At 36.4% G+C, this 15951-nt stretch overlaps 1 protein-coding gene across 2 annotated transcripts in view; it reads right to left on the bottom strand.

The window, feature by feature from the left end:
* LOC150094651 (oxidation resistance protein 1A-like) overlaps nt 1–15951 on the bottom strand; it is a 308638-nt gene that overhangs the window by 50950 nt on the left and 241737 nt on the right. For both annotated transcript variants that reach the window (XM_090411008.1, XM_090411009.1), the window contains one exon: nt 15510–15605. In XM_090411008.1, coding sequence (XP_090267134.1) covers nt 15510–15605 — 96 coding nt within the window. The remainder of the gene's footprint in view (nt 1–15509; nt 15606–15951) is intronic.

A 15951-nucleotide genomic window follows, 5' to 3' on the forward strand; every position in this document is an offset into this window, starting at 1 on the left:
ACTATTTCAGAGGTCCCTTTGTCCCACCCCCCTATCTCGATGCGTTATTCTAACTATCCCATTCCGATTACTTGTCTTTAGTACTGGCTCGGGTACATTATATACATTCTTACACTCAACTGTCTCACTGATGTCCGCATATTCACTTAACCCCCTTCTTGGTAGTTCTAGTTTCCCTGGTTCTGCACATCCATTTTCACTTCATTCAGGAACACTTTTTCCAGTCTCCACACACCAAATCCATTCAAATGCAGGCCATCCATCTTGTATAAATCCTTTCGCCCATCAAACTCATTCCACACGTCCACAAATTCCACACCATCTGCATAACCTGCGCATAGTCATTTGCGATTATGGCCCTCCTTCTAAACTTCTCTCTGTCATACCGCGGCAACAGACTCACCATCCTAACTCTGTCACTCTTTTCTTTCGCTACTGTTAACAATACTTTCAAGTCCTCTCTCATTAAAAATTTATCTCCTTTCAATTCATTCGTACCGGCCACAACTATCAATTCTTTCACCTTCTGTTTTTGTGCTCTAATACTCTCTCTCACACATCCTTAAATTTCGCACCCGGTAAGTACGATTTAGTTAAACTCTCATCTATCACACTCACACCTCTTAATAATAAGTCACTCTACAACACCCTTTCCTTCATTTCTGAAACTCTCCCACTCTTATGCTTATTTTTCCTTGCAAACACTTGCTTATTTCCATTAGCAGAGGTACTCTGGAAAGAGTTTTGCAGGTGACCCAACTGCCGTTTTGCACTGTGTATTACTGCACGATCTCACTCCTCACAAATAATTCCTCATTTTTTTCATCATTTAAACTATTTTCTCTCTGTGTATAATTTCTTTCACTCTCTCTTTGATCACAGATATCATTGCCATCTTGTACAACATCGCAATTCCCTATCAAGCCAATATTTTCACTCACATTCTGGCTTTCTTCTACCACAACAATCTCACAACCTGACACATACTTCCATTCCTCACTTTCTTTACATATTAGATTACATATAAGATTAAAATGATTACATTTAGTGATGATTGGGAATCGCACACTGAGAAAAGCTGCAGACTACACTTGTCTTGCACTACTGATGCTACATTTGTTAAAAACAAATTCGCAGGCAATGACAATCAAGGAAAAGGAGTAGCAGCCATAGTATTCAACACAAAATACGAGGCTAATCTTCTTGAATGGCAGGCAGTCTCAAGTAGAGTAATGTGGGCAAATATGAGAATGGGGAACTGCACAATGAGACTTATTTGTGCCTATGATCCTACAGAAGGTTCTACTAAGGTAGAAGTGGAGGAATTTTTTGATGAAAAAGGAAAAGTTGATCCTTGTTGGGGATCTAAATAGCAGAGTAGGAAATGATTGTCAGACATACAAAAATATTTTGAGAAAATTTGGAGAAAAGAGCAAAGCTAATAATAATGGGAAATATCTGTTGAATTTCTGCTCAGGACATGGATTGGTTATTACTAACACCATGTTCCAACATAAAAATGTGCACAAATTCACATGGAGAGAAGAGGAAAGGAATAAGAAAAGTCTCATTGACTATGTTATTGTTGATCGTGATGTTTTCTCCCTGGTGCATGATACCAGAGTGTACAGAGGATTTGAAATTGGAAGTGATCACTATTTAGTCTTGAGCAGGATAAAATTGAATTTCATATTGAAAAGAATAACATGTAAGAAAGTTTTAAAGCGAATAAAAGTTGGGCAGCTCTCAGATGTGAACTGTAGACTAAAATACACAAACATGATTGAAGAAAAAATGAAAGAGTTTGAGAACAGGAACCTAATCTTGGAGATTCAGTGGCAAACGAAGAAAACATTGATTGATTCTGTCAGAAAGGCATGTGGAGAGGTTGTCTGTAAGGATAAAAAAATCAGAACTCCCTGGTGGACACAGGAAGTTAAAGAGGCAGTGAAGGAAAAGAAGAAACCATATCAAAAGTTCCTGGCAAATAAGTCAGCATGTGCTCTTAAAGAATAGAGACAAATGTAAGAAAGCTAAACAGTGTGTAAAACTAGCTAAACAAAAGTCATGGGAGGACTTTGGTAAGAACATGGAAAATAAATATCAAGAAGGTGGCAAAATATTCTGGAGGTTGTTGAAGAAGCTTAGGAATGGAGGAAAGATTGCTGTAAAAGGAGTTAGAGATGATAAAGGTGACATGAAAATGGGAGAAAAAGATATTCTTGAAGTATGGAGTAATTACTTTGAAAAACTGCTAAATGAAACAAGCAGTGATGACAGCACAGTGATAAAAAACACTGACCAGACATGCAGTCAGGAATATCCATACTTGAAGTAGAAAAAGAGATCAAAGGCTTGAAATGTGGAAAGGCAACAGGAGAAGATGATATTCGACCAGAAATGCTGAAGTATGGTGGTATAAAAGTCTTATAGTGGCTGCACTGCATAGTTCAGAATGCCTGGAGAGAGTGACGAATTCCGAATGATTGGAGTAGAGATCTCATAGTACCCATATATAAAAAGGGAAATAAAACTGAATATGAGAATTACAGAGGTATATCCCTACTGAGTGTTCCTGGTAAGATACATGCAAGTATACTTGAGAAACGGTTGAGAAGAATTGTGGAAGAAAAGCGTGGCAAAGAACAAGCTGGATTCATGTGAAATAGAGGCTGTTGGGATCAGATCTTCACTTTACGACAAATAGTGGAGAAATCATAGGAATATAACAAAGATCTGTATTTAAGTTTTGTCAATCTGGAAAAGGTATATGACAATGTGCCAAGAGAGAAGCTATTCAAAACGCTACAGTTATAATGTCAATGGAACATTATATCAAGCAATACTTAGTCTTTATTTGAGTTGTAAGTCAGCAGTTAGAATTGAAGGAAGTACAAGAAGATGGTTTAATGTTAAATCTGGTGTGAGACAATGATTTAATTATCCCCTCTGTTATTCATTATCTATATGGATCACATTATGAAGGAAAGTGGTATTAAACATATCAAAATTGGAGATGTTAATGTCAGCTCTTTGCATAAAGCAAAGAGCTGACATTAACATTAGATGATGTTATACTTCTAAATAAATCTGCTACAAGTCTGCAAGATTCTCTGACTAAAATGAATAACTGTTGTAATAGATATGGTATGAAGGTCAGCAATAAAAAGACAAAAACCATGAAAATATTGAAAAATGTTAGCTGTGTTGTGAATGGAGTGCCTGTGGAACAAGTAAAATATTTCAGCTACTTAGGCATGATTTTTAGTGAAGATGGTAAATTAAATATAGAAATAGACAACAGAATTAACAAAGCTGGAATGGTAGGAAGTCAACTGAATAAGAGAGAAATTAGTCGGAACACTAGATTAGCTGTATACAAGACAGTGTTCAAACCAGTTTTAACTTATGGATCTGAGAGCTGGGTCAGAAGTAAAACACTTGACCAAAGACTAGAGACCGCAGATATGAGAGTCCTGAGAAAGATTATAGGCAGGAAGAGATGTCATCAATGGCAATATCATATTAAAAATGAGGATATTAGGAAAGAACCTGACATTGTCAGCATCCAGGAATGCGTTAGCAGAGCTAAGCTCAGGTGGTATGGTCACTTAAACAGAATGGACAAGGAAAGATTAGCAAAACAAGTGTTCTCTGCCAGGTTGGCAGGAAAATGACCCAGAGGAAGACCAAGATATAGGTGGATTGATATGGTACAGAGTGCCTTAGATGATAGAAATATAAGATCTGATAATGTTCTGGTCTTGATAAATAACAGACTGATTTGGAGGAAAATTGTAGATAGAAAGTTAGTAATGATGTAAATTTTTCATGTAGTGCTATCATATCCTGTACATCCCTTGAGGGTACATGGCAGGAATTTGATGATGATGATGATGAGAAAATATGCTAAGTTGCAATTACAGCACAAGTTAATCCAATAAAAACTTCAGTTCTTTTTGATAACCACACTTCACATCTTATACTTCATTTTTACTTCCTTTATTCGATAATTTGTAATTTTCGTGAATGGAAATTTTTCGATGAATTGTTGGTTTTTGATGAATTGCCTTTCAATAAATTGTGTTTTGAATTAAATGCTGTTTGATGACTTGCTTTTATGATTAACCGATGTTTGATTAACTTTTTTTCGATTAACTGCCTTTTGGTAAATTGTCTTTTGATTAATTGTTTTTGGTGAATTTTCTGGATATTGCTCTTCTTCACCAGTTCTTCCTATACTGTTGAGAGGACTTTTTTCTTTACTAATTCAGATCATAACTTCATATAAGTTTCATTTATAGTGGAACATTTCCCCCTCAGCCATTCATAACCACATATCCTTCATTACCACAACAATGCCAAGTGGGGAAGATGTAAGAGACTTTCTCTTCCTTTCAATGGTCAGACTACTGAAAAGAATAAAACTGGAGGAAAACTCAGATAAAAAACTTTATTGATGTAGAATTTTTGCCAAAATATCATAGGCGTCATCAATACAAGATCACAGAATGGCAATTAAACATTAACAGATAATTCTAAAAAGTGCCACTTAAGTAGCTAATGTAAGATAACTAAAAAAAGGTCAATAATTTCTTAACTTATTTAAAAGAAAAAAACAATATCCATATTAGAATGAGGATCTTTATTGCACACTCTGTTCAAAATTACTACTTGCAACTAAACCACAGTTTTCTAAGAGGTGTGCTGGGTGGTCCAAGGGGAGAAGGGAAAATATTATGGCTTGAGACAAAACCTTCGGCTTCATACACAGCCTGCTCAAGCCAAAACAGTAATTAACAGTGTTCAGTTTGACTCTGAAAGTGATAAATGTAGAAAACTTTCCACCTATGCGTATAGCAGTCATACCGTCTAAACCCTTCAATAGCTGCTGGGCTCAATTTCTGCTCATCTGTGTTACCACATCTCTCTCTCTCAACCAGATGGCAGTATTACATCACCACCTAAAGATGACTCAAATGACTGGCTTCATTTGTCTTCTTATTCAACTGATGCATTATATAACCAAGGTAAATCACCTCCAATTATACCTGGAACACTGTATCACATGCCTGTGTAGCCTTCAACAGAAAGTCATCAGAAGAATCTTGAATAAACTGAATACCAAAAAGGTTTCTGATTCCAAAGGTATCCTACCAATTGTGCTCAAGAGATGTGCTGTTGAAGCAATGCTTATCCATCAATCTCTAATAAAAAAATAATAATAATCTCCAGTACTTACAGGCCCTTTTTGGCCCACAAGTTGTCCTATATTATCTTACACAAACACCTGAGAGTAATTATTATTATTATTAATCACACCTCCAGGGAGTCCAAACACTCATCAAGGGAGGGCACCTACTCCACAACTCTGTCTCCACCAACTACAACCAACCGAAACTACTATCATTATCCACACCAAGCCATCTACCGCCCACCACCACCACTCGTATTTTCACTAGTGGTGAAAATACTAGTCATGGTGGTGGTGGGCAATTACAAACATCCATACCCACAAGGGGATTCAAACCTGCAGCCTTTTGGCTGGAGAGTGAATACACTAACCACTCAGCTAACCAGGCCGGCTCAGTAAATAGGTCAGTAATTGCTTGTGTTTGATCTTTTTCAGGTTTGGGAGGACAGAGTCAATAAATGACTTATGCCATGATCTGGAAACTCCTGCTAAGTATGTAAGTATTCTGTTGTATAGAAAAAGGAGATTTACAGAAGATAGCAGAGTTGTTTATCTTATTATGAATGTCACCATGCCCTGCAGCACAGGCATGAGAGAATAAAATTGTGCTTTACAGTTCTAGTTTAATGAATAGTTAATTGTACAGCTCCAACCTTTGAAAAAAAAAAGTTAATTATTATTTGACATCTCCAGGGAGTCCTAAGCCTCATCGAAGGAGGGAACCAGCTCTACAACTCTCCGTCTGTACCACTCAACCTCATCCACAAGCCGCCTCATCTACATCAACGCCATCTACTGTCCACCATCACCAGTATTATTTTCACAGATAATCACAAACATCCATGCCCACAGTGAGATTTGAACCCGCAGCCTTCTGGCTGGAGAGTGGATACGCTAACCAGGCCAGCAACTGCTATTTCTTTTCTTGTTTTATTCGGTCACCTCTTCAGCATCATCATTGATAATAATTCAAACGATAAGGAAATTTAGGATATGAAGCTGTTGGGGAGATTTTAGCAGTTTCTTCCTCGAGTGTCTGAAATAGCTTTGGGTTCAGCAGCTACACTTCCATTATGTTCCAGGATAGACAAATGTTATTGCTCTATATCTACCCTTTATCCCACACAATTTTCAAACTAGTTGCATAATTAACATCATCATCATCATCAAATTCCTGACATGTACCCTCAAGGGGTGTACAGGATATGATAGTACTAAAATAAAAATTTACATCATTACTAACTTCCTATCTACAATTTTCCTCCAAATCAGTCTGTTACTTGTTTAGACTCCAACATTATCAGATCTTATATTTCTATCGTCTAAGGCACTTTGTACCGTATCATACCACCTATATCTTGGTCTTCCTCTGGGTCGTTTTCCTGCCAACCTGGCAGAGAACACTTGTTTTGCTAATATTTCCTCGCCCATTCTGTTTAAGTGACCATACCACCTGAGATTAGCTCTGCTAACGCATTCCTGGATGCTGACAATGTCAAGTTCTTTCCTAATATTTTCATTTTTAATATGATATTGCCATTTATGCCATCTCATCATGCCTATAATCTTTCTCAGGACCCTCATATCTACAGTCTCTAGTCTTTGGTCGTGTTTTGCTTCTGACCCAGCTCTTAGATCCATAAGTTAAAACTGGTTTGAACACCGTCTTGTATACAGCTAATCCAGTGTTCCGACTAATTTCTCTCTTATTCCATATGCATTTATTCAACTGACTGCCTACCATACCAGCTTTGTTGATTCTGTTGTCTATTTCTATATTTAATTTACCATCTTCAATAAAAATCGTGCCTAAGTAGCTGAAATGTTTTACTTGTTCCACAGGTTCTCCGTTCACAACACAGTTGACATTTTCAACAATTCTACCTATTTTCATTGTCTTTATCTTTTTAATGCTGAACCGTCATACCATATCTATTACAAAGTTATTCAATTTAGTCAGGGAATCTTGCAAACTTGTAGCAGATTTATTTAGAAGTATAACATCATCTGCATAAAGCAAAGAGCTGACATTAACATCTCCAATTTTGATATGTTTAATACCACTTTCCTTCATAATGTGATCCATATAGATAATGAATAACAGAGGGGATAATGTACATCCTTGTCTCACACTAGATTTAAAATTCTAACCAACTTCTACTTCCTTCAATTCTAACTGCTGACTTACAACTCAAATAAAGACTAAGTATTGCTTGATATAATGCCCCATTGACACCATATAACTGTAGCGTTTTGAATAGCTTCTCTCTTGGCACATTGTCATATGCCTTTTCCAAATCGACAAAACTTAAATACAGATCTTTGTTATATTCCCATGCTTTCTCAACTATTTGTCATAAAGTGAAGATCTGATCCTGACAGCCTCTATTTGGCCTGAATCCAGTTTGTTCTTCACCAAGCTTTTCTTCCACAATTCTTCTCAACCGTTTCTCAAGTATACCTGCATAGATCTTGCCAGGAACACTCAGTAGGAAAATACCTCTGTAATTCTCACATTCAGTTTTATTTCCCTTTTTATATATATGGATACTATTAGATCTCTACTCCAATCACCGGGAATTCGTCCCTCTGTCCAGGCTTTCTGAACTATGCAGTGCAGCCACTGTAAAAGTTTTATACCACCATACTTCAGCATTTCTGGTCAAACATCATCTACTCCTGCTGCCTTTCCACATTTCAAGCCTTTGATGGCTTTTTCTACTTCAAGTATGGATATGTATTCCTGACTGCATGCATGGTCAGTGTTTTTTTACCACTGTGCTTCTTCACTGCTTGTTTCATTTAGCAGTTTTTCAAAGTAATTACTCCATACTTCAAGGACATCTTTTCCTCCTGTTTTTATGTCACCTTTAACATCTCTAACTCCTTTGGACTCTGATATCTACTTTAACATGCTTTAGCCTGAGCACATTTAAAAAGTTATGAGATTTGATTAGGGGGATCTCTGAAATATATATCATACGAAGTCTTAATCTTTTTTTTTGGGGGGGGGGGTGTCTTTGGTATTCAGAGTTAGACACCATGACTTTAAATATTGTGGAAACTGAGAGAATTTTTTTTTGAATTTTAGTTTTTGCTAACTGTTACATAAATCACTGTTTCACTTGATAGATGTTTGGCTGACTGCCTCAGCTTTAAATTGTGTAAGATGAGAAAATGTGTCTGCATGGTTAGCCGAGTGGTTACGTGCTCCGCAACCATATGCCTGGGAAAGAAATATCCTGAGTTCGATTCTCTTCACTGACATGAGGAGCTAAGGATCTTTCTCAGACATAGCCAAGTTAGCCGGTCTTGGGCATGGACTGCAGAGTTTTTCTCCCTGGTTTATCTGCGGTTTTTCCTCCCGCAAAGCAGGCAAACCTGTCTTAAGAACACAATGCTTCACAGACAATTACACATGGTTGAGCATGGGGGTAACGACCCCACTTTGTAGTGAGTTAGGAAACCCAAAAATGGGAGGCCGAGGTCCCCACATGGGGCTGTAGTACTGAAGAAGATGATGAGAAAATGTATTCCAGTCAGTCTGGTCTGTTTTCAACATAGAAATCCATGCAGGAGAGCATGGTTCCCTTAGGATATGGTACAAACCACAAGGGAATTGGCACTTCATACATTGATATCCCACATGAGCAGTGGAAGAATAGCAGGGGAGTAGACTAAGATCTATTACAGATTATGAGGTTGTTGTTTGGTTGATTAAGGGTTTTATTAGTACAAGGACAACAAAGGACATGTTGTGCCAAACCAAAGGTACTCTATATGTGTCAAGTAGTACTATATATGTGTCTCTTATACATGTAATAATAAACAGTAATAAAGAGATAAATTAGTAATTAAGTTAAATTAAGCAAAGATAAATATCGAATTTATAATCAAAGACATTTGTATAAATTATTTTCTGTTCTCTTGCACTTTTTCCTTAGTTGACAAATGTGTTCGAGGAATATAAGCGTTCTGTCTAAGATGAGTTCTAAGAAAACCTGGCCTCTATTGTTACTGGAATAATACTTTGTCCAATTCTTAACTTAGGATCTGAGTGAAGAGTGTTTTTGGCAGAGTGTACACAGACTTTTTTCTGCTTAAAACCTGAACCTATTGCTACAAGCCTATGAATAGACATAGACATGACCAATTGCTTGTTGAAATGGTCTTTCAGTTATCCTCATATTACAAAAGTGATTGCAAATTGTGAAATCATCAATGTATAGAGTATTGTCTACTGTGGGAGAAGAAATGTTCATTGACTGAATTAAATTTGACAGCAAAGAATGTCGCACCTAACACAAAGCCTTGGAGAACGCCCTCTTCTTGATGATATGGCAGAGATAACGTGCTTCCCACTTGGAAGACTCAACTTGATAAAAAGTTTTTACAGGAAGGTGCCTTCCAAGACCAAGGTTACTGACGTCTTTTAATATACCATATCACCAGGCTGTCATAAGCTTTTTCATATCAAAGAACAATGAAACCAGAGATGTTCTTGTTTCAGAATGTGTCACTTATACATGGGTTTTATACAGACTAAACAGACAAAATAGTCAAATATTGAACAGTCTACAAAAACCACATTGTATATTGGAGAGAAGACTTACTTTCCAAACACCAGAGAGGTCTGGTATTTACCATTTTCTCCGATATCTTACAAAGACAAAGGTCAATAACTGTTTGATTGTGTTGGATCCTTTCCTGTTTTTGGAGAGCAATGACAGTTGACTTAAGTCAAAAATCTGGAAACTCTTTCTCTGTACATAGTCTGTTGTATAGTAATAGAAGGAGATCCAGAGAATGTGATGAAAGATGCTTTATCATCTCATAATGGATGACATCAGCCCCTACCACACTGGCGTGAGAAAGAGAGAGAGAGAGTAAAAGAGATCTTTTTAGTTTCTCCTAAGTGAATGGCAGATTGTACAGCTCTAGCCATTTTGTAGAAAAATTGAGCAAGTGTTTCTTTTGTTCTTTCAATATTAAAAATTCAGGACGATACAAAGCTATTGCTGATATTCTATCAAAATTTTCTCACAGTGTCTGTAACATCTTTTGAATCAGCAACAATGCATCCATTATGTTCCAAGGTAGCCAAACAGTGTGATCTGTATCTATCTTTCATTTTTCCAGATTCTATCCCAAACAATTTTTGCACTGGTTGTTTGATTAATCAATGATGTAAATTGGATCCAAGACTGTTTTTAACTTTGACGTCTCACATTACGTGCTTTGGCCAAAGCAACTTTAAAAGATATTAGATTTGATGTGGTAGATTATCTACAAAAAATACCCCATGCTCTATCTTGATCTTTTTTGGCTACTTGGCGCTCTGAGTTCCATATTCAGGGTTGGCGCAATTATCAGATAGTGGAATAGATATATATGTTTGAGATGCTTTTTGACATTTTCTTAACTGCCACCTTCTCAGCCTAAGAGGATTGGAGGACAGGTAATGGTGGTAGTAGCAAACTTCCTTTTTGCATCCTGATATGATGACACACTTTGTTCTGATTTTAACTTTTGCATTTTTTTTTTCATCCTCCACCAATGACATGCCCGTGGGAGAGGGGTAGACTGAATGATCTCCCTGACAGCTGACACATTTAGCTTCCATGGCAGAGCAATATTTATTATCTTTACTGCCACATGACGTATGCAGTTTGGGCCTGCCTATTCCTGACATTTAAAGCATCTCAGAGTATTAGGGATGTACAGTCTAACAGGGCAGTTCAGATAATCTGCTTCTACAGATGTTGGAAGTTTGGGTGTATTGAAAGTAATGATCATGTTTCCTAGTTGGAACTAGATGACCATCCTTACCTATCAGAATGCACCTCATGTCTATCACTCCTTGATCTTTAAGCTCTGAATATCTCCTCATTTGGAACATCAAGGAGATCTGATTCAGATAAAACTTCTCTAGAAGAGTTTAGTCTTTTATGAAGTGCTATCATAACTGGTATTCCACCCCTGTTGATATTGCTCTAAGTAGTTTTTCTATGCATTGCTGACATGATTTTTCTGCAAAACTATCACCAGATCATAATTTCTTAACAGTTTTGGGACATCCTACCAGTCTTTCTAAATCCTTCTGAATAAAGAAGGGAGACATTTTCCTATTGGACTGCATGGAAAATAAGAAATACTGGTACATTTAAATTGGTATCACATGTCGTTTGTTATCAAATGATGTATCTGCACTATCTGTACTTGGTTGGGACCTTGTGAGGGCTCCCAAAAAATGTGAGGATGAAGAATTCATGCTCAAGGGATCTTTTGTTTTGTATCAGAGTTCCTTACCCACCACACAGTCACGTATGGATGCCCACTATCTGGCAAACAACAAATGTGCCTGAAAGTGGAACAGCAGGGTTATCCCAAATGTTATACCAGCACTATAACAAGACTTGGGCCCTGTCTCCAGGCAATGAGGTAAGAAACTTACTGCAACACTATTGATCCTTGCAAGCAAGCCACTAGCTGACTGATTCTGTCTGGGCAATTCAGGACTGCCATCTTGTTAAAGCAGTGCAAGACTATCAGGATCTTCCCCTTTCCAGATGTCCACAGGTCACAATACACAGCAAACATGTGGCAGGGCATTGGATCTCAATGATGGTGGTCTGGAAGACAAGATAATAAAAAAAAGATAGAGAAGTAGAGCAAAGAATACAGGAAGAAAAAGAGGAAAAATGAAAAGGACCTGAAAGTATGTTCTACCCATGAACAGGTGGCCAAAGTAGAGGGGGTACAAGCATATGAAAGAATGTATTGTGTCTGTAATTAAGAAAAGAGAGGCTACAAAAATTAAGCAAAAACTCAACTAGCCACACAAAAAATGTACTAGCCCAAGATCTCCCCCTCACACCTCATTTTAATTTTTTAGGCTAGTATAATTTATGGAACTTCTAGTGAAGTTCCATAAAGTGATTAATGGTGGACATATTTTTTTTAGTGATATGGACTAGTAAGTCAACTGAAGTTACACGAAGTGATTAGTAGTGCCGCATCTGTGTTTTCTTGATGCTAAAAATATTTTGTCTAGAAAGTTATTTTTTTTTTATTAAATAAAAAATATTCTATATTGTCCAGTCTGCAGCTACTTGCCATATGGGAAATCTACTCCTTGCATATCAATGGGTGAGCACATTTGTTGAATTCTGTGCTCAACAATCCAGCTTCGGTCATAAGAAGTATGGACTGAGATTGAAATATGAAACGATCAGGGTTGATCTGTGTTACCTATGAACCCAGTTTAAATAAATGGAACATATTGTAATAAGAAATTCAAATGCAAGGCAGATGGCTCCTACTCTTCTAGAGCAGTGTTAAGTTGGATGTGCTGAAAAGGAGTATAATTTGCCTAGTTGGATAGCAACCCTTTCCATGAGCAGGTCCATCTCCAGTTCTGTCCTTATGAATCGGAGTGGAATGTCTTGAGTGGAATCCTCACCCACATATCATCAATATTTTGATGGATTCTACAACAGTTCCATTGGATTTTTTTTTTTTTTTTGCCATTGCAGACTCATCCAATTTTCAAGAGTTTGAGGGCTTACCATTCTCTGATTTATGTTTGTCAATTGATTTTGGGAGGCATTAATGGTCAGTGTATTTCTATTTTTAGAAAAATATTTAATACATCATCCAATATGTCAAGATTAGTTCTTATGTTTAATTTACATTTAGTGAAACAGAATGTATTGATTTTTACTTCCAATAATGGTGGTTTTACTTCCAATAATGTTCTTGCCATAATTTTCTTGTCAAGAGTTCTCACTGAGTGGAATGATTTCATGAGTTGTTTCAGGTGCGAGACCATAATAGGTCAAAGCAATTAACGTGTTCTATTCAGAAGCACTCATGATCACAAAGTTCAGGTATGCTGAAATTCTCAGATGGTAGTAGACATATGGGCTTGTGTTGCTTTTGATATTTTTCTTAATTGCAACCTTTTCAGCATAAGAGGATTTGAGGATGGGGTTGTGGCTAGGGTCCTCTTTGAATCCTGATAGATATTTTTGTTGTCTTTATTTACTTCTTTTTCATCATTCCCCCCTTTGGCATTCACAGGAGTATGCTGGATTGGTTTAGATGTCTCTCCCAGAGTTGACACATTTAGGTTTCTTTGCTGAGAAAGATTTTGTTAAATAATGCTCTTTACTACCACATCAGGCATGTCTGCATTTAAATCATTTTAATGGATTAAAGATGTAGAGCCTAACAGGACAGTTGAGATATCCTGCTTTTACTAGTGATGGAGGTTTTGACCTGTCCAAAGTAAGGATGATATTCCTGGTCAGAACAAGGTCACCATCTCTACATATCAGGATGTGCTCACATCTATCATTACTTGATATTTAAGCACTCAACATCTTTTTGTCTGAAACATTTAGGAAATCCCATAGATATCACACCTCTAGAAAAATTGTATTTTATGAGATGTTACCATTTCTGTTAATGTTGCTCATAGCAGTTTTTTTGAGTGTTGTGGCACAATGTTTCAACAGGAACATCACTGGAATGTAGTTTCTGTTTAAGAAAGGCGACATTTTCCTTTTAATCTGTTGCATGGATGTTGAGAAATATATTTGTGTGTGTGTCAGAGGCTGGCTAGAGCTTGTCAGGATCCTTAGAAAATTTGAGGATGATGGATTCATGCTCAATGGGATTTTTTTTTGGTTCAGTGCCAATGATTCTCACTTACCACAGAGTCACTCACAGATGCCCACCATCCAGTAAAGCAATAAATGCTCTTGGAAGTGGAATGCTGGGGCTATCCTGGATGCTGTCAGCACTATAGCAAGCCTCAGGCCCTGTCTCTAGACCACAGGAAGGAGATTTATTGTAATGTTGACCCTTGCAGGCAAGCCCACTAGCTGAATGATCCTGGCCAGGATCAGGGATAAAGTAATGCAAGACCACCAGTATTCCCCCTTTCAGGATTTATGGAATGCACTGCATGGCAAACATGACAGTAGGGCATTGGAACCTAGAGGTGTTCTGGAAAGAGAAAGAATGAAAGGGCCAGAATCACTTAAGAGGCCCCACCACCACAAACAAGTGCCCTACATGGAGGGTACTACTGAGAAGGTAGGACTGACTTGACCAGGAGAGGCTATATATTGCATATTATACCCATCAGTGGTCCTCTTTAAATCCTTTTTAATTTTTTTTTTACCAAAATAAAGCAAATCCATGTAAAAAATAGTGTCATTATTACTTCTGAGTTCAGAAAGAAATTAAAGTTATGCATACCAACACTTACGAAAAAAACTGATTGTTCACTTTAGCTCACCTAAGGTATAGGAGTATCATAAGCTTACTACCTCTGATAAGTGGTACTGTTATTTAAATAAAAATTCAGTTAGAGTTAGAATTCCTCGGCTTTCCTTTTAACAACTTCGCTTAATGTAATATATTAACATATAATAATCAGGTAACTATAACTAAAACTTTTGTTAAAATTAATATTCCTCTAGTGTTATATTGGCATTAGTGGATACAGCTTATTTTTTGGAAGGTAATTATATCATAAAATGTATTATAATTATATTATTAGTATGCCTTGCATGTTCCAGCTTAATTTACACACTGGACTTGATTTCATTTGTTCCTTAAATTTTTAGCCAGTTATTAAGCTCTGATGGTGCCAGTGTTAACATAACAAATATAAACTTTAATAAAGTTTCTACTTAATTTTTTTTATTTTTATTTTTTTTTTATTATGTTATAACAGTGCCAAGCTAAACACACCAGTTTTAACTTGGTTAAAAGTAAGGATGTACATCTTATTCTAGAGCAAGTTAATTCATCACTCTTTCCAGGACAACTATCTTTAAAATGCATTTCCCCTCTCCTACTGCTCTTTGTGAGTTGTAATCTACTCCTGATAACACCATTTATCTCATCTGTAGCCAACTTTCCATGATAACTACTTGTCCTGCATTTTAACACCCAACCGGTCACGACATCTATTGACGTCCAGCTAAATCTGGATACGATTCTGTAACACAATTGAATAACATGGATAAGAAGTGCAATTTGGTCTCACTATTTCATCCACCACTGCCAGTAGAGAGGTTAAAGAATAAATCATAACTGCATTCTCAATTTGTAAATTACCTTCTTTCTACAGGTTCTACAATAGTAAAATTTTAATTAAAGTTGTAAAGTTTAAATCATGTGAAATCTCATAACATATAATTTTGGTCAATGCAATAACAATTTTGTTCATAAAAATGAAATTAAAACATTTTCACTTAATAATTCATTAAACTTTGAAACTATTATTTAAAATTACAACCTTGGCTATATGATCTGGACTGAAAATATCAGAGTTATCCAATAGTTCTGGCAATGGTACTTCATCTGGATTATTTTTTCTTCTTTCTAATGCTGTCTAAAAACAAAAGAGACGGAAACATTTGATTTAGTATATAATTTGTCTCTTAAGAATATATTAAAAAATTTAAAAAAAATTCTATAATAAATGTCTACTGTAATGCAAACATATTTAAAAAAAAAATACGCAAAATCTTATTAATGTAACATATAGTTTGATTTAACAACTGTCAGTTAACAGTTCATTCACGTCAGCTATGGTGCGAAAGTCAAAATAAGATTTCTTATTTCGACTAATAGTACATACACAATCCTAGAACCAATTACAGCCTACTCTAGAAAATTTTACCTCGCACATCCTTCATATTATGATTATTATTTCAGTTATTTTTTGTATTACTAAA

The sequence above is a fragment of the Typopeltis vanoorti genome, chromosome 21, assembly GCF_054136105.1.
Source record: "Typopeltis vanoorti isolate ZY-2024b chromosome 21, IOZ_Tvanoo_1.0, whole genome shotgun sequence".
In the NCBI taxonomy this organism is placed as follows: Eukaryota; Metazoa; Arthropoda; class Arachnida; order Uropygi; family Thelyphonidae; genus Typopeltis; species Typopeltis vanoorti.